This window comes from Camelus bactrianus, chromosome 16 (assembly GCF_048773025.1).
Source record: "Camelus bactrianus isolate YW-2024 breed Bactrian camel chromosome 16, ASM4877302v1, whole genome shotgun sequence".
NCBI classification, from domain to species: domain Eukaryota; kingdom Metazoa; phylum Chordata; class Mammalia; order Artiodactyla; family Camelidae; genus Camelus; species Camelus bactrianus.
Window position 1 is genome coordinate 43588595 of NC_133554.1, and position 25859 is coordinate 43614453.

The 25859-nt window shown below is 49.0% G+C and overlaps 1 protein-coding gene across 5 annotated transcripts; it reads left to right on the plus strand.

The window, feature by feature from the left end:
• The first annotated feature begins 324 nt into the window (after window positions 1-324).
• On the plus strand, window positions 325-20091 carry MEOX1 (mesenchyme homeobox 1). 5 transcript variants are annotated; one of them, XM_045520040.2, is made up of 4 exons: window positions 325-348; window positions 2608-2938; window positions 16854-17026; window positions 18215-20091. In XM_045520040.2, the coding sequence occupies exons 1-4, from the start codon at window positions 340-342 to the stop codon at window positions 18335-18337; spliced, it is 636 nt and encodes a 211-aa protein (XP_045375996.1). In that variant the 5' UTR covers window positions 325-339; the 3' UTR covers window positions 18338-20091. The 5 variants fall into 5 exon arrangements, with proteins under 5 accessions (XP_045375996.1, XP_010957873.1, XP_045375997.1 ...); XM_010959571.3 differs by lacking the exon at window positions 325-348 and adding an exon at window positions 2031-2134; XM_045520039.2 differs by lacking the exon at window positions 325-348 and having other exon boundaries at window positions 2036-2860.
• Window positions 20092-25859: the final 5768 nt, after the last annotated feature.

Sequence of the window (25859 nt, forward strand, 5' to 3'; positions counted from 1 at the left end):
ATTGTCCTTCCCAAGCCTCCACAGCCTGGAGCCCCTAGAGGGGCCTCACAAGGCTGTTTACATCGAGTTTCCTCAGTGCCTCCCAGCCCCACAGTCTCCCTTCAGAATCTTCTAGATTAAGGAGAACTAGATGTGCTAGGAGGGGAGTCACATTTTTCTATTGCCCACTTCGCACGTCACATAGATTTCATTGAAAATTCTCCCATGTCTGTGAGGCGGGCATTGTGGTGCAGTAGGGCCAGGCTGCCTGGGTTTGAAACCTGGATCCTCCACTTCGCGGCTGTGTGACCTTGTGCAGGTTATATGGTCTCTCTGTGCTTCAGAAGTTTCTCCTGAAAGATGGTGAAGGTAAGAAAAGTACTTGCCTCAGAGGGCTTTTGTGGGCATCCATCGAGGAAAGATGTGTGAAGCATTCAGATCAGTGGGTGAATGGCAGCTGTAACTACCATCCCACGTGAAGAAATGGAAGCTCAGAGAGGTGCGGTGACTTGCCCCAGGGCACACAGCTGGGAAGTGGCAGACCCCAAATTTGAACTCAGGTCTGTCTAACCCCAGAGTCCATGCTACTTCCTCTGCATCCACTGGACAGCCAGACGCCTGAGGGCAATTCCTGGTTCTATCATTTCTTAGCTATGTGCTTCTGAGCAGCTCACATTATCTGTCTGAGCCTCAGTGTCCTCATTGGTAAAATATAGAGCACAATTCTTACTTTACCCATAATAGAAGGGTTGTGAGTTTCAGAGGAGAAATGTATGTGCAACAGGTAAGTCCTGGACAAAGCGGAGAGGTGAGTCTGGTTTGTGGCTATGACTGCGTCTCCTCTACCAGCCTTGCCATCTGTTCCGGAAGATGGGATGCCTATTTCATGAAGAGCATGTGTGCAGCCTCCAGGCTGCAGAGCTGAGATCCATGGTCCCTCCTCAGGGAACCCTGGTTGTCTTTAGAACCAGCCTGCAGGGACATGGATCTTACTATCTGTACCCATTTCAGCCCCAATCCTGCTGCTCTGGACCGTGGAAATATGCAGTGGGAGAGGAGATCTGGCCCCTGTGCTTGGAATGTTGTCCTCCAAGAAATTATATTAACCCTCCAGAAAGGGTAGGACATGTGGATTGAGTAGACTGATTGACTGGCTGAAGTGAGTTGGCCTTCCTGTGACGAGCATCAGCCCGGAAGGCCACACAACCATTTGCCAAAGAGAACTTTTTCAGGAATGAGAAGCCCCCTGACTCCTATTTCTGTGCCCAGATGCCATGGAAACCTTGGCCTCTGAGGGTAGGGCAGGAGAAGCAGGTGGGTGAAGGTTAGGGGACCGGAGAGCATTTGGGGGAGGCCTGGAGAAACTTCAAGGAACTTTTCTAAGAGTCTTGCCTTTACCATGGAGGAAAAATGACTTGAAACCCCTCTAGAGAAGAGTGTGGCTAATTGACATGGAAGTTGGGGGTTAAGGAGCGGAAGGAAGAATCTGATTTTTTTTTTTTTTAAGTCACTGAGAAAGTGCGAATGTCACTCTGGGCCGAGAGAAATAATTTTTTTCTGGAGTGTGTCTTTCTTTATACTATAGACCCTAGTGGGCCGCTGAGACTTGCAAAAAAAGATTGCTTTTAATCCACCTTCCTTTCTGCAAGCAGCAGTAGAAGGGCCTTTAAATCAAATGCAATCAGCAAACTTGTCTCTTGCACTTATTCCCCGTTTCACTCCCTGGAATTTGGCACTTGATGGATTCTGGATCTGACTGAAGGCTGTTTCCAAATCCAAGACTTGGGGAATTTTGTTAACAGTGCAATAAAATAACTTCATAGTGTTATAGGAGGCACATTAAAGAAATTGTGTGTGTGCTGCTCTCTCTCCTTAAAAAAAAAAAAATACAGACAATGTTTCTTTAAAAGACTCCATCTGCAAATCCCATTAGATGTGCATATAAGGTTTCTGATGATTAATAGTTGCCTGCTCGGGTTTTGGTTGGAGGGGATCGTGTGTGTGCTGGTTAACCCCTCCCTCTCCTCTCTCACATTTCACTTCAGAAATTTGTCACTCTCTCCCCACCGCAGGATTTAAAAGTGTGTCTCAGCAGCCCTGGACCAGCTCTCTGCAGGCATTAGCTGCGGGCTTCAAGACAAGCACACATCAGCTGGTGCGTCCGGGCTGGGACAGTGAAAATGTTTAGTGTCATCGGCGACAAATACATGTACAAGGGACCCCAGTAGGCAGGCTGGTGTGTCGGGGGGAAGCCAGGAGCCAAGTCCAACATAGGTGTGTGCACGCATATGTGTGGCTGGTCACATGTGTGCGTCCTCATAAGAAGCGACTTTAGTTTTGGTTTTGTTTTGGTTCCTGGGGTGAATTTTCTGTTGAACATTTTTCCCTCCGGTTAAAAAAAATTTTTTTTTGCATTTTTAACAATTTGAATATCAAAAGTGTAAGAATCCAGCCTTGGAAAGGACTGAGGTGTGCAACAGACGGCAGATGGATCCAATGGCCAGCAGCTGCATGAGGGGCCCCCACCCACCAGCCCCGGTCTGGGGTTGCCTTCGAAATCCCCACTCTGAAGGCAGTGGGGCTTCAGGGCTCCCCCACTACCCGCCAACCCCGTTCTCCTTCCACCAGAAACCAGACTTCCAGACAGCGACATCGACGGCAGCATACCCCGACTTCTCAGCCTCCTGCCTGGCGGCCACCCCACACAGCCTGCCCCGGGAGGAGCGCATCTTCACCGAGCAGCATCCTGCCTTCCCACAGCCCCCCGACTGGCATTTCCCTGTCTCGGGGGCCCGGCGTAGACTCAACCCGGGCCCAGCGGGGGGCTCCAAGGAGATGGGGACCAGCAGCCCCGGCCTGGTGGACGCCACAGGAGGCCCAGGTGAGGACTATGAGGTCCTTGGGAGCACTGCCAATGAGACGGAGAAGAAGTCAACCAGACGGAAAAAGGATAGTTCAGGTAGGTGACTGAGGCATAGCTGCTGGTTCTTTTACTGTGTGCTCTTAGGGAGGTTGCTTGCCCTCTCTGAGCTGGGTGTCCTGACCATAAATGTGGAACAATACAATCTAACCTACTCAAGGTCAGGAGACTAGACCAGTCACCTTTAAGGTTACTTCTACTCAGAGTTCTAGGATTCTCTGGTGATGGGGGCTGTGTCTATGTCCCCAGCACTCCTGGGCCCCAGGAAGGATGTACCAGCAACAGAATGAAATGAGAGCTACAAAGATTTGGAGGACATGTGGGATGGAGCCACTGAGTACAGGCTGGCAAAGGCTGGAGAGGGGCTTTCCTGAATCCAGGCTGCCTCTGGGTCATGCTTCTCCCCACCATGCCCCAGCCAGCTCCAAAGGGTCCCAGAGCCTCAGGGCTTGCTCACTCTGGGAGTGTGCTGAAACCAAGACTCGGAGGGCCAGGACCAAGGCTGGGACCCTGGGCAGCTAAGCAGAACCAGGATTCTGTCTCCTGGAAAATAGAGGCAGAGAAGCAGACATAGGGCAGGGATGCGAGAGGCAAGGGCTGAGACTTGGGGCAGACTGCCCATGAGGTATCACCCTGCCCTGCTGGGCTGTGCCCAGGCCAAGGGGGCAACTCAGCATGCTGAGGTCTAGGTGACCCCACCCCAAGAGGCCACCCCTCTGAGAGTCTTCCTGAGGGACTGCCAGCCTTGGGGAGAGTCAGGGAGGCAGGCACAGAGGGCAAGCACTGGACCTCAGAATGCAGGGAAAGCCCAGCTCAGTGCCAGAGCCCCAGAAGCCAGAGGAGGAACTGGCTTGCTTGTTAAGATCCCAGCTAGAGTCCATCTCCTCCTGGTGATGGGGACCTGCTATTTCCTCATCTCCCCATGGTACCTCCCTGGCTTCTCTCATGGCCTGTTCACCTTTTGTCTGGTTCCCTGTCCCCACCTTGCCCAGAACCAGACAGTGTCCTTGCCTCCTACCCCCACCGCCCTACTATGTCCTCCCGATGGCCGCCCTCAGGGTACATTTGTCTGTCTGAACCTATGGAGGACCTTTCATGGGGCTAACCGGGGGCTAGCAGAAAAGGAGGGTACCAACCAACCAACAAGAACTCTCTCTGCTCTGCCTTATAGAACACTCTCAGCATAGCGCAGAGTTCCTGAGCATCTTCTTTGCCAAGCACTGGCAGAGGCCCTGGGGCTGCAGAGACGAATAAGGTGGTCTTGCCCCGAAAGAGCTCAAACTGGAGGAGAGGCCAGCAGAAGCTTGCCTGGGATGTGCTAGGATTGAGGGGGTTCAAGGTGCTACAAGAAACATACAATAGCTCTTTTGAGTCCCACAAGTTTTCGAGTTTGGTGCAGCAGGTCTTTGATTCGATTCTTGACGCGTGGAAAACAGAAGACTGAAAAGTCTGAGGGGAATATGGCTAGAATGGAGTCAAAATAGAGTAACCCACTCATCTCAGTTTACCCAGGACTTTTCTGGTTTTAGCACTGAAAGTTCAGTGTCCCCAGGGACAACTGGTCACCCAAAAGAATGCTCAAACCCCAGACTTCAGACCCCAAATCCTACGCTCTTCAGCAGACTCCAAGCACAATCCTTGTTTTGAAATATTTGGTCTCCATGCTTGAAGAAGCCCCTCAGTGTGCTCACAGTGGATGATAATAATCATATGCCACCTGGGTGCTCAATAGAAGGGCCCTTTTAATCTCTGCTGGTTAAATCCTGAACTATTCCTAGGCCTGGCTGGAGATTTGCCGAGAATGGGGCACTTTCTGCTTCTCCTCTCCAAAGAGCGCTCAGCCACTTGGCTGGAGCCTCTTTGAGCTCTCCTCTCCTCTCCCCTTCCCTCCCCTCTCTCCCCGCCTGCCACTGTAGCTCCTCCATCTCTGCCCACAGCCACCTTGGCTGCATCCAGTGGCTTTCCAGGGAACTGTGAGCCAAGGGCATTGGGAAGGTGTGGGCAAAGCCAAGGGCTGGGCTTAGGCAAAATCATTCCATGTTTCAGCAAGACCCAAACGCACCATCTTTCCTTCTGGTGAGTGGCCCATGGATGGCACTGCTCATGTACCAAGCAGCTGACCACCCAGAGCACGCGGACACCCTCTTCATAGGGGTCAGCCTCTGGTCGGGGCAGATTCCCATTCAGGAGGGGCCCTGGGCTCTCCCTCTAGGTCCCCTCAGGACCAGCAGCAGAAGCAGCAGTCACACAATGCAGGGCACTGCAAGCTGACTCTCATTCACTCTGGGGTTCCAGACCCACTCTGTTCAGCACTGAAATCTTTATTGCCCAGTTGCTTGCATCTTCCTTTGGAATTTAACCGAAGGGGAAGGAGGCAGGAGAGATCAGCTTTTAAGAGTCTAAAGAAAAGAGAAAGCAATGGGCCAGGCTCACAACCAGCTCCAGGAATCTGGAAGTCAGTTCACAAAAGACAAACCCACAAAGAAACCCCGACCCCACCCTACCCATCCTGAGCCACTGGTTGGATTCTCTAGTTAAAATTTGGACATTCTGCCCATCGTGGAATTTTGGTATTACTTTTGGTATTACTTTTGATTTTTGAAAACACTGCAGTCAAATATTCTTTCTCTTGATTATTGAGGTTTTTGACACCCCTTGTATTTTGCACTCAAGTGCCTCACACACCTCACTCTGGCCCCTGCTGAGCCATTTCTAGAAGGTTAACAGCATTGATCAGAAACGTGTTTTCCGTAGTGCTTCACCATCGAGCAGAGAGGCTGCGGCCTTCAGAATATAGACTCTGACAAACAGCCCTAGGTTTACGGGGACAGTTAGAATTCAATATTTCATATATGCTGTCTTAGAAATTCCTGAGTCTGGAGTTTAAAATGTGGGAACTTCTTGCAAATATTGTTGGTTCTGAAATCCAGTTGCCATCAGCTAGGAGCTTGGAGCTAAGGGATGTGCTGGAGAGGCTGAGAAAGGAGGTGAGTTGTACCTGGTAAATTTGTGTCCCATACTGGCTGGCCTGGTCAGGCAGGGTCCACAACAGAAAGTTACTGGAAGTTCATTTCAAGAAGAACGCCTTCTGCCCTCGCCTCTCCTTCCTCTGCCAGTTCCCCTTGCTCCCCTGTCCCTCAAGGAAACAATCAGGAAACCAGGGCTCCCTGGCCCCTACCCTGAGATCTTCTGTTGGTTCACAGCACAAAACTGATTTAGGAGACGGGTGTGATGTTAACTCGCCCCAACCACTCCCGCCCCCGGATCAGGGGGTGTTAAAGACCCCTGCTGGCAGGAACAGCTGCGAGGCCACTGTTGTTTGCCCCCAATCTGTCGTTGCTACCGTTGCCGTCTTTAATTTATGGGAATGAAGGATTTTGCAGTGATTTCCTGACGGGGTTCAAGGGAAGGTCGCGTGTGATCAGCCGGGGTAAGGTGAGCACCGGAGCGGTGCCCGGGCTCCATACCGCTGGTCGGCCGAGGCTCTCGCGTACTCACTCTGCCTTCACCGGCCTCGCTTTGTCCCATCCTCCTGCAGCTCCAACTCCTGTGCCTCCCAGGGCTTGTCCTCCCCTGATTTCTCCGCTGCAAGATCTGTCCCTGCCCCTGCCCAGCTTCGAGCACTCTCAGTTTCCCTTGAGGTTGAAAAACCCTTCACAAATTGGCCTCTTCCCCACCTGATTTCCCTCTACAGACCACCCCTCCCACCTCCACCTCCATCACCTTGCCATGAAGCCACACCAGTTTATTTGCCCTGCAAACGCACCCCGGTTTTTCCCCCCACGCCCCATTTGCTCAGTGCTTCCCGTTCTCTCCCCCCCAAAATTCTGCCTGTTGAAGGCCTGCTTATTCTAACATCCAGCTTGAAAGCCACCTCCTCCAAGAATCAATCCTTCCTTCCTTTCTAACTCCACGTATACATACAGCTATAGTTTAGAAGTTTCAAACTATAGTATCCTTAGAACCTGTGCTGATTTTATAAATACAACTTAGAACTTTGTGAAGGAGCTCTCCTGAGATTTCTTACCCATTGAACATCTTGTATTTGAAGTCTCCTTTTTTTTTATTGTGGTCAAAAACACGCAATGTAAGATTTACCATCATAACCACTTTTAAGTGTAGAATTCAGTAATGTTAACTACATGCACATTGTTGTGCAATGGATCTGTAGAACTTTTTCATCTTATAAAACAAAAACTCTATACCCATTGGAAAACAACTCCCCTTCATCCTCTCCCCACGAGCCCTAGCAACCGGCATTCTACTTTCTGTTTCTAAGAATTCAACTACTTTAGATTCCTCATATAAGTGGAATCAAGCAGTATCGGTCTTTTTGTGACTGGCTTAGTTCACTTAGCACAATGTCCTCGAGGCTTATCCGTGTTGTAGCATATAATTGGATTTCTTTCTTTTTTCAAGGCTGAGTAATATTTCATTGTATACTTATACCACATTTTCTTTATCCATTCATCTGTCAATGGACACTTGGGTTGCTTCCACCTCTTGGCTTTTACGAATAATTCTGCAATGAACATGGATATGTAAATATCTCTTCGAGACCCTGCTTTGAATTCTTTTGGATATATACCCCAAACTAGGATTGCTGGATCATATCGTAATTCTATTTTTAATTTTTTGAGGAACCTCCATACTGTTTTCCATAGCAGCTGTACTAGTTTACAGTCCCAACAACAGTGCACAAGAATTCCAATTTCTCTACATCCTTGCCAACACGTGTAATTTTCTGTTTTTTTTTTAAATAGTAACCATGCAAATAGGTATGAGGTGATATCTCATTGTGGTTTTGATTTGTATTTCCCTAACAATTGATGATGTTGAGCATCTTTTCATATGCTTATTGGCCATTTGTATATCTTCTTTGGAGAAATGTCTTTTCAAGTCCTTTGCTCATTTTTTAAATTGGATTGTTTGATTTTTGTTGTTGACTTGTAGACGTTCTTTATATATTCTGGATAGTAACCCCTTAGATATATGTTCCACAAATATTTTCTCCCATTCCATAGGTTGCCTTTTTATTCTGTTGATTGTTTCCTTTGCTGCACAGTTTTTAAGTTTGATGTAGTCATATTTGTCTATTTTTACTTTTGTTGATTGTGCTTTTGAATGTTATATCCAAGAAATCATTACCAAAGCCAATGTCATGAAGCATCCCCCTGCCATGTTTTCTTCTTTCTAGTTTTAGGTCTCATATTTTTTGTTCTTTAATGTATTTTGAGTTAATCTTTACGTGTAGTATTAGGTAAGGATCCAACTTCATTCTTTTGCTTGTGGAGATCCAATTTTCCTGGCACCCTTTGTTGAAAACTCTCCCTTCTGCACTGTGTAGCCATGCCCCCCCCCCCTTTTTTAATTTGTTTAGTTGGTTTTGAGGTTTTTTGGTGGGGGGAGGTAATTAGATTTACTTATTTATTTTTAGAAGAGATTCCAGGGATTGAACCTAGGACCTTGTGCATGCTAAACATGCTCTCTATTGCTTGAGCTACACCCTCCCCACTGCCTTGGCAACTTTGTTGAAGATCATTTGATTATTTTTGTGAGGGTTTACTTCTGGGCTCTCTATTCTATTCCATTGATCTATGTGTCCATTTTTGTGCCAGTACCATATTGTTGTTTTTTTGTTTTTAACTTACTTTTTCTTTTTTAATATATGGTTCTTTTTCTTTATTTTTTCCTGATTTTTTTAAGTTTTATTTTTATTTTTGGGGGGAGGTAATTAGGTTTTTATTTATTTCTTTATTCCTCTATCGAAGGTAATGGGGATTGAACCCAGGACCTCCTGCATGCTAAGCATGCACTCTACCACTGAGCTATACCCTCCCCCCAGTACCATACTGTTTTGATTACTGTATCTTTGTAATATGTTTTGAAATCAGGAAACATGAGGCCTCCAGCTTCATTTTTCTTTCTCAAGATTGTTTTGGCTATTCAGGGTTCTTTGAGATTCCGTATGAATTTTAGGATGATTTTTTTTTTTCTATTTTTGCAAAACATGCCATTGGGATTTTGATAGGGATTGCATTGACCCTGTAGATCACTCTGGGTAGTATGGACATTTTAACAAGATGAAGTCTTTTAATACAGGAACACAGGATGTCTTCCTATTTATTTATGTCTTTAATTTCTTTCAGCAATGTTTTGTAACTTTCAGTGTACAAGTCTTTCTCCTCCTTATTTAAATTTGTTCTTAAGTATTTTATTTTATTTTATTTTATTTTATTCTTTGTTACTATCATAAATGGGATATCTCCCTTTTGGATTGTTCATTGTTCATGTATAGAAACACAAGGGATGTGTGTGTTGATTCTGTATCCTGCAACCTTGCTGAATTTGTGTATTAGTTCTAAGAGGCTTTTATGGACTCTTTAGGGTTTTCCACATAACGATTATGTCATCTACAACAGAGGTCATTTTAATTCTTCCTTTCCAACTTGGATGCCTTTTATTTCCTTTTCTTGCCTGATTGCTCTGGCTAGGACTTCCAATATTATGTTGAATAGAAGTGGTGAGAGTGGGCATCCTTGCCTGGTTCCTGATCTTAGAGGAAATGATTTCAGTTTTTCACCATTGAGTAGGATGTTAGCTGTGGGCTTTTTATATATGGTCTTTATTACATTGAGGTAATTTCCTTCTATTCCCAGTTGGCTGAGCGTCCAAGTATCCTTTTTGATCTCCCTCCCCACACACATGGAGGATGCCTTGATAACATCTCCATTTTAACAAACCACCGTTGGCCTGTATCCAGAGTTATATATATGCATATAGCTGCATTTTTGCTTAAAATTGAAGTGTCAGGAGAGCTAGAATGCTATCTGACTCACCTGTGCAGTCTCTGTAGCACCTACTGAAACATTTGTGCACAGAAGAAGCACATTCAATATCTGGTCAGTAGGCTCTGTTGTAGTCTGGCACTCACTCATTCATTTTCTCACTTTCTCTCTGAGATTTGCTCTACCACCTGGCATGAGGATTTTCACCATGTGTGATCTGCTTCTGTAAAATGCATCAGGACTTTTACAGACTTACTTGTGAAAAAGGATGCAGAGAGCCAAAATTCAATCATAAAACCAGCCAAGACTCAGAGTGAGTGCTGGGGTCAGAAAGATACATAAACATCCATGTGCAGGCTGGGCTGATTCACAGGAACTCCCCACCAGGTACTGGGGTCCGATCCCAAGTACCACCATGGCTGGGAAGCAAGTGGAACTGCTGTGGCTGAGCAATAAATTGGATCCACCATGGCCAGGCATTTAGGGGGCTCATGGCTGGGCAGCTAGAGGACCCAGTCAGCTGTCACATGGACAAGAGGCTGTGTTCTCCAGTCTAGAGGAAAGGGCACCTTTTTCTAATTTGCAGAGAGGTCTCTATGGGCTTCCATCAGCCTTGCCAAGCACCCCTCATGGCCTTACTCCATCTCACTTCCCAGTGGTAAGCACTTCCTACGGGGAGTTTGGGGACATCTTAGTTTGGTTGGGCTGCCGTAGTAACAAAAATACCACAAACTGGGTAGCTGAAACAACAGACATCTATTTTCCCACAGTTCTGGAAGTTGGAAATTCAAGATCAAGATGTTGGCAGGTTTGGTTTCTACTGAGGCTTCTCTCTTTGGCTGGCAAACGGCCGCCTTCTTTTCCCTTTTCTTTTTTAAATATTCTTTATTCTGTTTATTTTTTATTTTTATTTTAAAAAATACTTTTTAAAAATTTTTAATGGAGGTAGTGGGAATTGAACCCAGGACCTTGTGCATGATAAGCATGCGCTCTACCACTGAGTTACACACCCATCCCCCAGGCCGCCTTCTTGTCATGTCCTCAACATGGTCTTTCCTCTGTGCATGTCCATCCCTGCTGTCTTTCTGTGTGTACTAATCTCTTCTTATGTCACCTGGGTCACAAGCATGACATTGAATACCCCTCCAGGTGATCTCATCTCCATACCCAACCCTTTCTGAGGGGCAGGACTTGGGACCCCTGAGGCCCCCGGAGCCAGTTTCCCCAGTGCCCGCTCTGCTCACTGAATCCAGCTTCCCTTGTCTCTGGCCACGACTCCTCTCCCAGCCCTCACCCCAACTCCAGCCTTTTTTATTTCATGTTTTCCCTGAATTCCATGGTGGTGGAGCAGTGTGAGCAGTGGGGCCTGGGTCCTGAAGCCTACACTTTCTTTGGTGACAGCCGAGGGTGACATCTGGAATTTATAAACACAAAGCCCAGCACTGCCTATGCCTCCGCCAGCCATTTCAGAAGCTCGCTGTGGCTCCCACCTCTCATTCCACTGCCTCCCCTCCACTTCTCTGCTCCCTTTTTCTGTGGCTCCCCTACTCCATCTCCCCACCCTGTCTAGTCCACTCTCCCCCATCACCGCCCACCCTCACCACCCCACTCACCCGAGACTCTCAGCAAAGACACCAGCCCGCTCCAGGCACTCCCAACTCAGAAAACATACCCTGAATTCCCCATTCCCCCTGCTGGGCTCCTCAAAGAGGCTGGGAGCCCTACCATGTCTCTTCAAGCACCCACAGGAGAGGGAAAGGGCCTGGACACTGAGGTGGCATGGGGCCCAGAGAGAAATGCAGCCTGGTCCCAGGAAGCCAGGGCGGGCCAGATGCAAACGCCCAGCTGGCCTCTGGACTGGCTCCATCCAGGTCTTGTCTATTTCGAGGGCTCTGACTCCTCCCTCTGAAATTGAAAGCATCCACACTAAGGAGGACATTAAAGGTCTGTGCTGTGAGAGCCCAGGAAGCTACAGACACCATGGTCAGAGGATTTGCTGGGGTCTCACCTACTGACACCATGCCCCAAGTATCCCCTCCCCTTTCCTCGCTGGGGAGTCCCAGAGAGGCAGATGCTAAGACCCAGACCCAGATGCCATCCCCGGACTGAGCACAGCTCCATACTCCTCATCCCCGCAGTGCAGCATGACATGGTGACTATAGCCTGGACTGGTCCCAGGGAACTTTGAGCAAGCCCACATCTCCGGGTCTTAATTTCCTCATCTGTTCAATAGGCTGATGTGTACCTACCTTCCTGACATAACAATTCAGAGGACACAATAGGAAGATAGCCTGATAGTGTGGAAATAGCTTCCTGTCAAGGAAACCTGGATTCTCAGCCCAATTCTGCCACTCGCTTGCTGTGTGTCCTTAAGTCTCTTCCCTTCTCTAGGCTCACCTGTAAAATGAAAAGGCCACAGCAGATCATCTCTAAGTCCCCTTCCTGCTCTACTATTCCATGATTCTGTTGTAAAGAGGAAAGCCCAAAATAAGTTTATCTCTGGAGAAAAGAAATCCACTGTCAACTGCAAAGTGCTATTTGAATATGAGGCATGTGGCTGTCTATCTGGTCTTGGCTAGAAATTTATGTTAAATGGCTGAGAGAGTTGGGGAGTAGGAATACAGGGCTCCAAAAAGGCATGTTTCCTAAGGTCGATCTGAACCTCCCCATAGTTCCGATAAAGCTGTCTGCTAACTTTAAGAAGTCCTGCCAAACGTGACAACTATTTATGAAATAATTTACCTTGGATGGTGTAAAAGCTCACAGTGGAAACCACAATCACACACACATCCTGTTTGCGTTTCTCTGGGCACTGCGGACCGTTCCGTCATGGCCCTGCTCCTCTGAGGGTGTGCGGAGTATGGGGCGGGGCCGGGTGGCTCCTCCTTAACCACAGAAGCAGCCAGCCAAGAGCCAGCCTCCTCCCTCTGCAGTCAGGGAAGAGGTGCGGCTGGCCCTGAGAAAGAATCAAGACCAAGAGGACTGATGTATCTCCTCAGTCTGATCAATTCAAGTTACTCTGCCTGGAAGCCACAGTGGCCAGAGACCCAGATTCATGCACAGATGTACAAAAGTAGTGGAGAACAGGAAGAGTGAAAAGGCCAGACATATAAAAGGCATCCCTTTCACGCAGTTCTGGTGCCTGCAGAAGCATCCATTGTGCTTCACCTCCGCCTGTGAGTCATCTCTCCAGCACTGTCTCCGGTAGAATCTTTCCTGACGGTTTTTTCAAAAGGAGTCTCAACTGTGTGCCAGGCACTGTGCTAAGTGTTCACACATGTTACCATCTCACTTACCTTCACAGCAGCTTTCTAATCACAGTGCATGCAACTATTCTGTTTTACAAATGAGGAAACTGAAGCTCAGAGAACTTCAGGGACTTGGCCAAGGTCAGAGAGCGCTTTCTTAGGGTCAGCTAAGGCCCAGGCTCTCCAATGGGTCCTCAGAAATCTCTACAAACACAGCTCCCCTCCACGCAGCTCCAGGCTTGGGGAGCTGTGCATGTCAGAAGGAGAGAGAAGTTCCCCTATGTAGCTCCAGTCTTTGGGCTGAGGACATTGAAGGCTGCAGAGGGTCTTGGGACAGAACACACAACACATAGTTTCTCCCATCTGACTGAAGGGAAGAATCTGAGGCCAAGACAAGAATCTGAAATTGGAAGGGACCTCAGATTCAAGGCCAAAGGTTCTCAACAGAAAAGAGAGTAGGGAGAGGAGAGGGCATCAGGGCTGCGTATTGGAAAAGAACTCTGACACCGGCTCCCCAGGGGAAAGAAGGCCCAGCCCAATCCCATACCTCTACCCACAGGGAAACTGAGGCCCAGAGATGGGAGGGAGGCTCCCAGCAAAGGTGTACTCTCCTGGGATCACACCACCCTGGGGGAAGTGTGCATTTGAACTATGCCTGTGAGCCAGCAGAACGGACACTCCCTGGCCAGAAATGGCTGAAAAGTGCTCACAGTTTGTCTTTGTCTTTTCCTATCTTGATGAAAATCTTGTAATTTTTTTATACTGTTGCAGAGCAAAGAGAACCATAACTTCCACTTCTGTTTTAAGAACTAGCTTGCCAGACTCTTGGCCCTTTTGTCATTTCTAACCGTGGTGGAAGTTCTTATCCCTCTGGGAAGCTGATGTGGGACAAGGGTCCTCCCAGTGCCGGATCCCACCCCCTTCAGTGGGTATTGCCCCAAGGTTCCAAAGGGGCTCAGACACTTGGTTCCTAGCTCATCTTGAGGCCTCGGTGCCAAAGTCAGGATGATAAGAGATGAGAGAGGTGAGTGGCTGGGGAAAGATTTGGCCCAGTTGTCAATGGTCAGCTGTCCCCATAGCCAGTCCAAGACTAGCTCCAAAGGGCTCCTCTCCCCATCTTCCCTCTTGTCTCTAGGAAGGATTATGTGCAGGACTCCAGGGGTGGGGGGTGTTCAGGGGGATTCCATCAGGTACCTGTGCACACCTAAGCAGGCCTAGAAGAAGGGGAGGGTGGGTGTGGGCATCAACCCAAGACAGGACCCCCAGGAGCCCTGGAAGTGCAGACAAGCAGAGCTGCCATGGTCCAGGTCCAGCCCCCAGCCAGCTGGATGAGAGATGGAGAACCTGACGCCAGGGTTGATGGCTCTAGTCTGGTAGATGTGGATTTGAATCTCAGTTCTGCTGCCCTAAAGCTGCCCAGCACACTGGGGAAGTTCCTGGGCCCTTCTGAGGCTGCTTCTGTCTCTGTATACTGAGAAGGATTTAGCAAACATTTAGCAAGTACCTCCTATGTGCCAGGTGCAGTAGCAAGTGAGAAAAAGCAGTTACATCCCTGGGGAGAGAGAGCCATTAATCAAATTATCACACAAATCCACATGACCATGCTAAACGGGATAATCATAGTCCCTGCCCCTGCGGGTGCTGTGTGGGGAGGATAAGCAGTGACTGCATCTTAGCCGGTGGAAGCCTCCGAGAAAGGACAGCTGTTACCATCCCAGCCGTCAGGTGGCATCTCAAGGAACTGAAGAATTAGAAGAATACTGTATATTGGTCCAGCGCTTTAAAGACTTAAAAGCATTTCTCACACACAGTAGCTTGTCCAGTCTTCCCAGTAACGCTGGGAGGTAGACTTCTGGACGAGGGGACTGAAACCCAGCGAAGTTAAATGACTTCTTCAGAGGCTCCAGCAAATAGATTCAGGATTTAAACCTCGGGGCAAGTCCTTGGGGTTTGATAGCCCCTCTGCTGTGAAAAGGCAAGGCTGGGAAACACTGAGCCCTGGGACAGGAGCGGATGGGAAACGAGCCGAGTTTCCCGGCCTTCCTCTGGGTGCTTGGGTGGGGATGTGCTCCAGGACGGTCGTCCCTCCACTGCGTGAGCACCTCCCAACCGCACCCGCAGCGGCCAAGGCTGAGGACTCCTGGGGGACCCGGGCCGAGCAGCCCGTCCTTCCCCTCCAGCCCCCGCTCCGCTTCCGGAAGGGTCTGGGCAGGCAGCCCGGCCGGAGAACTCGCCCCCTTCCTTCCCCGCCCCCGGGCGCGCCCGGCAGGCGGCCCACCCGGACCAGGCGCGGGCAGCGGGACATCGGGGCTGCGGGGACCCCCGCGGGCGGCCCCTCCTCCCCCTTTTCGGCTTCCCTGGGGACGCCGGGCTGGGGTCCCCATGGCCGTCCCGCGCGCCTCCCCGCGCCCAAGCCGCCTCTCGGGGCCCTTCTCCTTGGTTCCTGGATGCGTGGCGCTGGGGCAGGGGACAGGCCGCCTGAAATACAAGGGGACTGAGTGGAAAGCTCGAGAAGGAACGCGGCGGGGGTTGGGGGCTGGCTGATATTCCCAATGGGAACACGGGGTGGACGAGGGGTCTCTACATCCCCAGTCCACTAGACGATCTGGCTGCTTGGCCGGCTTCTCTGTCTGTAAAACAAGGACAATGAAGTGAAAGCCTTCTAACTTTTAGAGCCCTGCGTGAAAAGTGGTTCCTGGAGCCCTTCCCCGGCCACGTGGCACGCACTGGTAGTGAATTGTGTAGGTGTGTTGGCCTCCTTCCTGCGCCCTTCTCCACCCACCACTACCACTGAAGTGAAACAGAGCCGCCCCTTACCCTGCTCAGATCACGATACAGTCCCTTCTGCGTGTACTGCCCTTCACAGTTTGGAAACCTTTCCTACATATATTTCATTGGAACTGTGTGTGAGTCAAACTGCCTGAGTTGGATTCCTGCCCCAGCCACTCACTGGCCAGATGAACTGGATGAACTTGGACAACTTGCTTCACTTCTCTGTGCTTAGTTTTCTGGTCTATAAAATGGGGCTCATCCTAGAACTCACCTGGCTGAGTTACTGTGAGGATTAAGTGGCTGATATTTGTAAGGTGCGTGGCCCCTGCATCCCAGTTAGCAGCTATGACTGAGCCCCTGCTGTGTCTAACTCAGAGTCTCCTTCAAAAATGAACTTTCCAGACTTGGCCCCTCTCGGTGTCCAAGGGGCAAAGAAACCTAAAGCAGCAGCACTTCTCAATTTACACATGCACACAACTCCGCTGGGGATCTTTGTAAAAAGCAGATTCTGACTCAGTAAGTCTGGGGATGGGGCATGCAGGGCTGGAGATCTGCAAGTCTGATCTGCTCCCTGGCCACACTACTGTTGCCACCAGAGCGCCCTTTGAGTAGCAAGGTTTTAGAACTGTGGTTTGTAACCTTGACCATGGGTCAGAATCACCTGGAAGGCTTGTGAATACAGATCACTCGGCCCCACCCCCAGAGCTGCTGATTCAGCAGGTATGGGGCGAGGCCCAAGGATTTGCATTTCTAACAAGTTCCTGGGTGATGCTGATGTCGCTGAGGACAGAGAACCTCTGTTTTAGAGCTTCTTGCCCCAGAAGCTTACAGCCACTACTGATATCAAGCCCAGGGTGGCCTGGGTGGTAGAGATCATTATCCAGTCAAGGGTACCTTCTTATGCTTTGGAAACTAAAAACAGTTGGGGGTTGGGAGGGCACTTGAGTTTGGGATCCAAAAAACTTTCCAATTCTCTGAGGGTTAAGAACCTAGAAGGAAAGATAAAGGGACACTGTGGGTTTGTTCTCAGCATCCTTTAAAAATAAGAGAGACAGGGAAAGGCTGCATCACTGCCTGAGGACAAAAGAAAGGGAACCAAGGTCCCTGCTACCCACGTCTTCCCCGTTTGGGGCCCTCTCTCCCCAGACAACCAGGAGAACCGAGGGAAGCCGGAGGGCGGCAGCAAGGCCCGCAAGGAGCGGACGGCCTTTACCAAGGAGCAGCTGCGGGAGCTGGAGGCCGAGTTCGCTCATCACAACTACCTGACCCGGCTCCGGAGATATGAGATCGCGGTAAACCTGGACCTCTCCGAGCGGCAGGTGTGGCCCAGGGGACAGCCCCCACCAACCCCCCACCCCCCAATCCCTCCTTTCCTGTGTTCTTTTATCCCCCTCCCTTTCCCCCACTCCTCCCTGAACCTTCTCCTTTCTCTTCTCCCTGCGCCCAGTCCAGTGGTTCTCAACTGTAGCTGAACCTGAGAATCACCCGCAGAGATTCTAGTAACACTGATGTCTGGACTCCTCCCTGAGAGACTGTTTTCGTTGGACTCAGGGAGGAGGAGGGTGGGGGGTGTCTAGACATCAGAATTCTTCAAAGGTCTCCCAGGTGATTCTCACATGCAGCCGGGTATGGAAACTCTGATCTGGTTATTCCCAAACTTGAGTGTGCAGTGGCATCACCCAGCTCCTTGTTTAAAATGCAGATTCCGGAGCTATGGAGAGCGATTTTGCAATAATAATGCTTGGGACTAGGAATCTGCGTTTCTAATAAGTTCTCCGGGTGATTTGGATATGCAGCTGGTTCCTGGGTATACTCTGAGAAAAACTTCCTAGACCTTTCTTTTGGGCTTTCCCTCAGCATTTCATCCATACCTGTGCTCTGACATGGACTAAGATATTATAATTATTATTTTTAATATATTACTTTATATTGATAGCGGCTTTCAGTTGATAAAGTGCTCTGCCAGAGTACTGGATTTAGAATCAGAGGACTTAGATACAAACCCTGCCTCTACCACTTCCTAGCCCTGATATCTCTGTGACATGTCTTCCCCTAACCTCTCTGGGTCTCCATCTGGAAAACAGGGTCTTAACCCTACCCAAAGATTTGCCTGCAGGTAAATGCTGAAGCTCATTTGAGATGTCCAGACCAGAGCTATCTAAGCTGAAAAGTGCTTTATAATTGTGCCTGAGGGTGAGGCTGGTGATTCTCTGCACCCAGATCCTTGAGTGATAGGCACTAGAGAAAGGGGATGTTGCCACAGGAGGGACGGGGCTTGTGCAAGGGGGTGGGGCCAATGTAGACGTTAAAACCCATCTTCTCTCTATCACACTTTCTTTATTCTGGAGACACAAGACCCAGCTCTGGGCAGATAGGTGGGTCCTCCCTTTGGTCTCAATTCCTGGAGCCTTTGGAGGAGTGGGGTCCCTGGAGCTGCACCCTGGCTAGCTTGAGCAGGTGCTCTCACCTTCCCGGAAGTGACCCGGCTACTTTGCTTCCTTTATCAGGTCAAAGTGTGGTTCCAGAACCGAAGGATGAAGTGGAAGCGTGTGAAGGGAGGTCAGCCCATCTCCCCCCATGGGCAGGACCTCGAGGATGGTGACTCTGCAGCCTCTCCAAGTTCAGAGTGAGATTCTCCAGGGAGGGAAAAAAAGAAAGAAAGACTGAGATCTGAGCCCCCTACCAACTACCCCCACTTCAAACCCACCTTCACCTTTTCCCACCCACCCAGGGCAGCCCCTTGCATCTTGCAGGGACTCTCGGATAGGAAGCTGCCTTGAAGTCTCCCAGAAAGTTCTGGCCAGCATCTCTGTCCTAGCAGCCCCTTCCCACAATTCTCATGGAGTCATACAGTGGCCAGACAGGACCAGAGTGAATCCGGGGAACAGCTCCAGGGACGCTGTTTCTCAGGTCTTTTAGCTGCCACCCAAGCCTCCTCTCACCACCTTCCTCCAACACCAGCCAGGCCTCCCCAAGTCTGGACACCTGTCCTTCTGGGAGAGGAGCCTTCGGCCCAGCTGGTGACTCATGAATGCAGATGCCCACAGAGAAAGGAAATCACTAAGACACACACACCCCCTAGACCACCCTCCCTTTCTGGGCTCTATATCTGAGGCTTTGGGGGCCCTCAGTTGTCCCAAAACCTCGGGGCAAATCAGTGTGAGCAAGTTTAAGGACAGAAACTTAGCTGCTGCAAATCAGAAGCCATCCCTGTCTCCAAATGTATTGGCTAAGTGGACAAGTTCACGAGCACTGGCTGAAAAAGTCAGTTGTCCCCACAAAGGCCTGTCCATGCCAGCTTGACCGGGTGGGTGAGAATGGACCCAGCACAGCACCTATTTCTTCAAAATTAATTTAAGGATACAACTGGGACTGCTGAGCAGGGCACCAGGGCAACGGAGAAGCTATCACATTTAAATCCACAATTTCTGGATTGAAAACCTATCCAGTTGCTCACATATTGAGGCGAGGGCCCAGGAATGTGGAACTCTGGCCTGGAAGGTTCTCCAGCTACAGTGTCCTGTGCTTTCAAAGAACTCTGGCTGCAATTAGGGACCCAAAAATTTCCTCTTTCTCCGTGGGATGCATCTGAGCTCCTCCTGTGTGTTCCACAAATGCTGTTATTATGGGACGAGCTGCCATGTTTATGTGTGTGGACTGCCCAGATCCTCTTGGGTGACACTCCAGGACTGTTAGCCAGACAACCTTAGGGGACTGAAGCCTTGAGGGAGACCCCCTGCCTGCCTCAGCGCTCTGTCCCCCAGTACCAGCTGGTGTCCCAGAGGGAGGTCAGCAAGAGTTTGGAGCTCTTGTATGTAGATGTAATCATTCATGTGTAAAAAGAACCCCACCTCCCCATCCCAGAAGGACAACCACTCTGGAAAATGATTGCCAAATGAGATGGCTGGTGAGAGCATGTGTAATTTTTTCTAAAGCATACTTCATCTGTTTTTCTTAGATTACATCAAGTTAACTGTGTAAGGTCAATTCACTTAGTAAGAAAACTCTGGGAGAAATAAAATCAATAAAAAAGCAACATTCCCAGGTCTTTTTCCAGGCAGAGCTAAGAACCACAGCTCTGTGTACAATCCTCTGATGCCTGTGTAATGATCAGCCAGACAAGGTCTAGAGGCAACAAAAAAGGGGAAGAAATCCTCTAGACCAAGCTAGCCCTTGGTTCTTCAAAAGATAGGGGTGCAAATGTAATTGATGTAAAAAAAAAAAAAAACTTGTCTTCCTTGCAATCTCATTGTCTTCATTTCTTGCTGTAAATTTTTAGCTTTTAGTTTCCCTAACGTATGGCTAATCAAATAGTCAAAGTTCTGTAAACAGCAAACGAAAACTGAAGTCTTTTGTTAATAAAGGAATCTTGACCATAAACTAACCATTCCTAAGTTTTAAACTCAAAGTTTGAAGGTTTTTGTTTGTCAGGGTACAGCCATATATACTCACAACCATAAAAACAACGTAAGAAGAAAAGTCCTCAATTCTGTGTCTTTTTAATGAAAAAACATTTGTCTCCCCCGGATGTCAGCAATGGACAAAATAGAACTGGCTAAGAGAGAAGGGAGCTGGGAGAAGAGACCTGGCCAGGATTTGGCTTTGAGACAGTCTGGGCGCGGCGTGGGCAGTGAGCAGAAATGACACCATCGGGGGCGGGCAGAGGAAAGCAGACCCACCAAAATCAAGATGCCAGAGGGAAGGTTCAGGTTCAAAGCCAAGCGAAACAGAAACCCTCAGGCACTCCAACTCTCCCTCCTAACTCAGTTCCTGTAGCTTCAGAGGACATCAATCTCTCCGGGCTTTCCTTGCCTGTCTAGACTGTTCCTTCTTTGTCTGCCATGGAGACTCAATACCCCTTTCTCCAAGCTTTTGCCCCCACTGCAGCTTCCCAAGATCTCCTCTTTCCGCCCACCGCCCTTTCCCCCTCCTCTTGCTCTCCCCAGATAATCCCAACTGCCCACATGTTTTTTTTACTCTGGTGAAATACACCTGGCATAAAATTTTAACCATTGTCAAGTGTACAGTTCTGTGGTTTTAAGTACTTTTCACACTGCTGTGCAACCATGGCCACTAGGACTTCATCTTCCGAAACTGTGCACATTAAATAATAACCCCGCCCTGTCCCTCCTTCCTTCCATCCACCTACATGTATACAGTGTGTACTCCGTGTTGGGCACTGTTCTAAGTGCTTTCCACCTACAAGCTAAATTAATTCTCTGAACAATCCTGAGAGGTAGCACTACTATTTCTGTCTTACAGATACAGTAGCCAAAGCAGAGAGAAGTTGAGTAAAACCCCCAAGTTTAATAGCCTGTTAGTGGTTGTCTTAGTTCATGTGGTTGGACCCGATCATTTTCTTCCCTCTCTGCTAGGCGAATACAGCTCCCTGACCATTAACATATGCTGTACCCACAGCGGAAAGAGTATATGTCCCCACATCAATGACTTCAGGCTTATCCGTGTGACCTGCTTTGGCCAATAGAATGTGAGCAGGAGTGCCCGGTGCCTGGTTTCTGCAGAAGTGTTAGAGTCATGTCATGGCTCTGTCATTGCTCTTTTCCATCTGCACGAGGCTGCAGTGGAGGTTCAGTCATCAGCTTGGGTTCCAGAATGGAAAAGACTTGGAGCAAAGCCACAGCCAGCCCACAACCTTCATCTATATCAGTAAGGATATGAAAGTTTGCTGTTGTAAGCCACTGGGATTTGAGGGTCATTCGTAACTGCTTCATCACCTCGTGAAAACTGACCACTCCAGTGATGACACTGGAATCTGCATCCCGGCTTTCTGCACCAGACCAACATTCCCCTACTCCTGATCTGGGAGCTTAAAGTCTCACGTTCTGCTACTACACTTTGCAGTAGTCACCTAGATGACTGCAGGCACCTTAAGCTCAAAATATCAGAAAGGGAAACCTCCATTCCCCAGATTAGGCTGGCTTCTCTGCCTGCATTCGAAATCATCTATTATAATTGGTGACACCACAACCTACCCATTCACTCATACCAGAAACCTGGGACACATTCTCAACATGAACCTCTTTGCAGAACCAATCAATGACCTGGGCTGGTTCATTTCACTCCACATGGAGATATCTCTCAAACCCACTACATGATTTGCCTTCCAACTGCCATTGTCTTTGTTCAGGGTGTCAACATCTTGCACTTGAATTAGAGTTTCTAATAGCTCTCAAAGTTCATCCCCTAGAGCAACGACATACACAAAAATTCAACCTTAAAAAAAGTCACCCCTGATTTAAAACCTATCATTGGCTTCCCATCATCTACAAAATCAAGTTCAAAATTCTTTATAAGCCTCCAGGTTCCCCATGCCCTGGCCCCTGCCTGCCTCTACAACCGCGTCATACCACCCCTGCCACAAACCCCGTCTTCGAGCAATCCAGCAATCCCAAGCCACTTGCCCTTCCGTATTCACAACACCATTTGATTTCTTGCCCACATTCCCTTGCTCATTCTCTTCTGTCTGAAACACTCTCCCAGACCTGTACCCCCCCCACCACCACCACCACACACACAGCAAGGACTTAGACATTCTAAAGGGACAACTTGAAAGACACACAGAGGAAGTTTTAACAGGTCAGTGTGGCCCAGTTTTCAACAGGAGGTCGATGCCTGACATCAAGCAATAACATTATTTAATTTCTAAAATCAATAGAAAAAAATCTCTTTCAATATGAGAGTTTTAATTTCTCCAATAATAGTCAGTATGTCCACTGAGGAGAGTCTGATCATGAGATTAAAGATGCACATACACATCAATCAAATTTTTCTGGTTTCTTTTGAACACTCCTTGACTCCTCCCACTCTTCAGCACTGCTGTTTGATGGACCAGTGCTGGGTGAACAGTAGTTGGGACCAGTTTCTCCTTAAGTTGGCACAATCCTCTGCTTTTTCTCGGGTACAAAGCTGTATGAGGGAAGCAAGGCCACCCACTGGTAACTCCCTGATGGGAACCAGTGACTATGATCAGAGATGATAGTTTGGTAGGAATGCAAACAACCAAGAATTCCCAGAGTGTAACTTTTCAAAAATGGGTTTCTCCATCCTTGAGAGAGCATCAAGGACCAGCAAGTGTGTGGCTGCCCTTTGGAGAGAAGCAGAGAGAGGGAAGAGAGATGAAGCGAGTAAAGAATCCATTTCCAAATGAAAGGGCCTGGGAGGGCTCAGGGCTTCAGAAATCTACGCACCTGCCTGGGCCAAACCCTGTGATGGATGCATTTGTGACAGCTCTTCTATTCAAAGAGGAGGACCAATGTCTCTATCCACTCTTTCCTGTCTGGATCCCCAACATGCCATAGCTTCAGTAATCAAGAAAGCCCATGGGGAGTTCATATAAGAGCTATATATTCTCCAGCCAGGCAGAGGGGCTTGTGCCAACTAAACCTATACAACTACCAACATGGCAATTGCCAATGGTGTCCTCTGTTTGCCACCACAGCACCAGGCTCTCATCATGTTCCTTCTCTCACTGGTTTTGTGCCTTCTCAATCCCACTTGCTATAAACCCTGAATAAATACCTTCAAACAATACCTCAAATCCATGCCCTTCTCTAATGCCATCATCATCCTTGGCTACTACTATCCTTTGATTTGTGTCCTCTCACCTTATGTACGTTCCTTTATGGCTGGTAACACAATTCAGAATTCATTTACTTGCTGTTTGTTGTTATTTTGTGGTCTGTGTTCCAAGCTGGAGGAAAGAAAATGAATTATGTTTCTCTGACCATTTTACTCCCAGCTGCTAGCATGATGCCTAGAACATAGCCAATGTTCAATAGATGGTTACTGCCTAGGTAGACAAATGGATGAATGGATGAATGGATGGATGGAAGGATAGATAAATGGATGAAGGGATAGATGCATGCATGCATGGATGGATAGATGGATGGATGGTTGGATGGATGGAAGGATAGATGAATGGATGGAAGGATGGATGGACAGGGGAATTGTTAAATTAGTGGTATCAACTGGCTTCTCAACTCACAAGTGCCCCTTGCTGGCTACATGGACCACAAAGAGGAATATCTGGCTAAGAAGCTGGTTAAACTGGCTGGCTTGACACAGTCCAGTTATTGCCCATCAAGTCCAGCAGGCCATGTCCTTGCCCAAAAGGGGGCCACTGGACACCCACTCTGTTTCTGTGGCTCAGGGGAACTGTCTCTGATTCTGGCCATAGGACCAAGATTCTCTGTCACTCACTCCCCCACTCCCAGCCCTGATCCCTGTCTGAGGTCTGAAAGAGCCACTCCCCTTTAACCTGCAGTGGACAAAGAATTAGTGTCCAGGGCTGACCACTGACAACAGCAAGACTCAGAGGCACACCTGATAAGAGGCTTGTGAACAGCTCATGCGAGCCTCTGAGGGTGATGCTTAATAGCTTGAAGGTGACATCAGGGTTGGGACTAATATCCGATTGAACAGAAAGAGACATGACCTAACTCGTCTCTCACCATGGGCCTGGCTGCGAGAGCTTCTCTTTCTTTATTAATTTCCTCACCGGAGCTGCTGGCTCAGGACTCCAGCCTGTCCCCAGAGCTGGGCCCACAGCTGGGCTTAACTCCAGCACTGTTGGGAAGGAAGCAGGCTCAGCCGGGTCTGAGAACCCCCATGAAGGGCATCTACCATTGAATCTGTGCTCATCTTGGGCAAAACCTGATGGTTGGTTTTCTCTACCATCCAGCAGATTGACCAGGCTTTGAGAAAATCTGGTAGGGCAAATTTAAGTCTCTAAAGAATTCTTCATGGTACAGAAGAAAACATGCTGGAGCCTCCTATCAAGATGCGGACTTCCCCAGTGCCTGTGAAGGTTTTATTTATGCTTTTAAACATAATTTAAAACCAGTTTTCCAGAGACACACGTCCTTTCCAAGGTACCGAGCACACCTGGCTAGGGAACTGCGGGTGTCTGAGCAGCCTGCCGCCTGTCTGGTGGAACCAGGCCCTCTTAGGATTGTTTTCCTCTAATGTGCTCTGCATTGCAGAAGGCAAAATCCCTTACTCCTTACTACCTTCCTTCCCCCAGCTTCCTCCCCGCCGGCCCCCTCATCCACATACTTACTACACATTCTAGACAGAGTTTTCTTCTCCTTCTCCAGGGAGGCGGCAACCCAGCAACAACAAAAGCACAGAACAATGAGAAGGAGGCCTGGGTTTTAGTGTCTGCTGTCCTATTCGTTTGCTGTGTGACTTTAAGCAAACTATTTACCCTCTCTGGGCCAATTTCCAGTTCTGAAAAAAACAGAGCAATCTTATACCTTGCTCTGCTTTGAGTATAAAAGATAAAGACACATGGATGGGGGAGGGTATAGCTCAGTGGTAGAGTGCCTAGCATGCATGAGGTCCCGGGGTGGCCTGGCATCAGGGAGGTGCAGGCTCTCTGGAGGTTTTCCTGGGAGGGAATTAGAAAGTGGATGCCCGGGGCCCTGCTTGACTGCATTCTCTTGGGAAGTCTTGGAATGGCTCTCAGCCCCATAGTCCAGCCCATCCTCCTTTCATTCTGTCTTCCTTTGGCTCTGCCCCCAAGGACCCCACTTTCCCTCCCCATCATGTCCAACTCGTGGAAGACCTAGAGCAGGACAAACCTGACACAACTACCTCTTCCCAGCGAGCAGCCAGGCTGTCTCCCCTCCCGAAGGGAGACTAAGGGCTAAGGGCTTTTCTTCTGAGAGAGAGTGGAGGGGTCCGGTCCCCTTAAAATGCCTTTGCATCCTCAGCCACCACCACTTAAATGTTTCCCTCACCCACCTTTTCCCTGAAAGACCTGAGGAGAAGCTGTTCTGGAGCCTCGGGCGGCCTGGGAAGACCGCTGAGAGGGTGGGGGACCCCTCAGCCAGGACGAAGCTCCTTCTGCTCAAGAATTTGTGGCCCTTCTGTGGGCTGCAGCAAAGGACATGGCGACGCCTTCATCCCCCAAATCCCCTCTGAGCATCCCCCACCCCAGTCAGATCTCTGTGGAGCAGATGCCAGGGGTGGGAAGGAGGACACAATGGCCCTCTTTGTGGGGGGATCTAGGCCAGCAGGCAATGGAGGAAATTAGACAGCGCTCCTGACAGCAGGCTCTGTCTGGGGTGTCTGTGAAATATGGGCCAGAGAGGCTCCTTCCCGAAACCAGCTCAAGGCTCCCAACTACCG

What these genes read in the sequence shown, in the direction of transcription:
- MEOX1 (XM_010959570.3), top strand. Translation starts at nt 2,467, where the DNA reads ATGGATCCAATGGCCAGCAGCTGCATGAGGGGCCCCCACCCACCAGCC. An exon ending in ACGGAAAAAGGATAGTTCAG is followed by an intron (nt 2,939 to 16,853) that starts GTAGGTGACTGA and finishes CTCTCTCCCCAG; the next exon opens with ACAACCAGGAGAACCGAGGG. An exon ending in TGGACCTCTCCGAGCGGCAG is followed by an intron (nt 17,027 to 18,214) that starts GTGTGGCCCAGG and finishes TTCCTTTATCAG; the next exon opens with GTCAAAGTGTGGTTCCAGAA.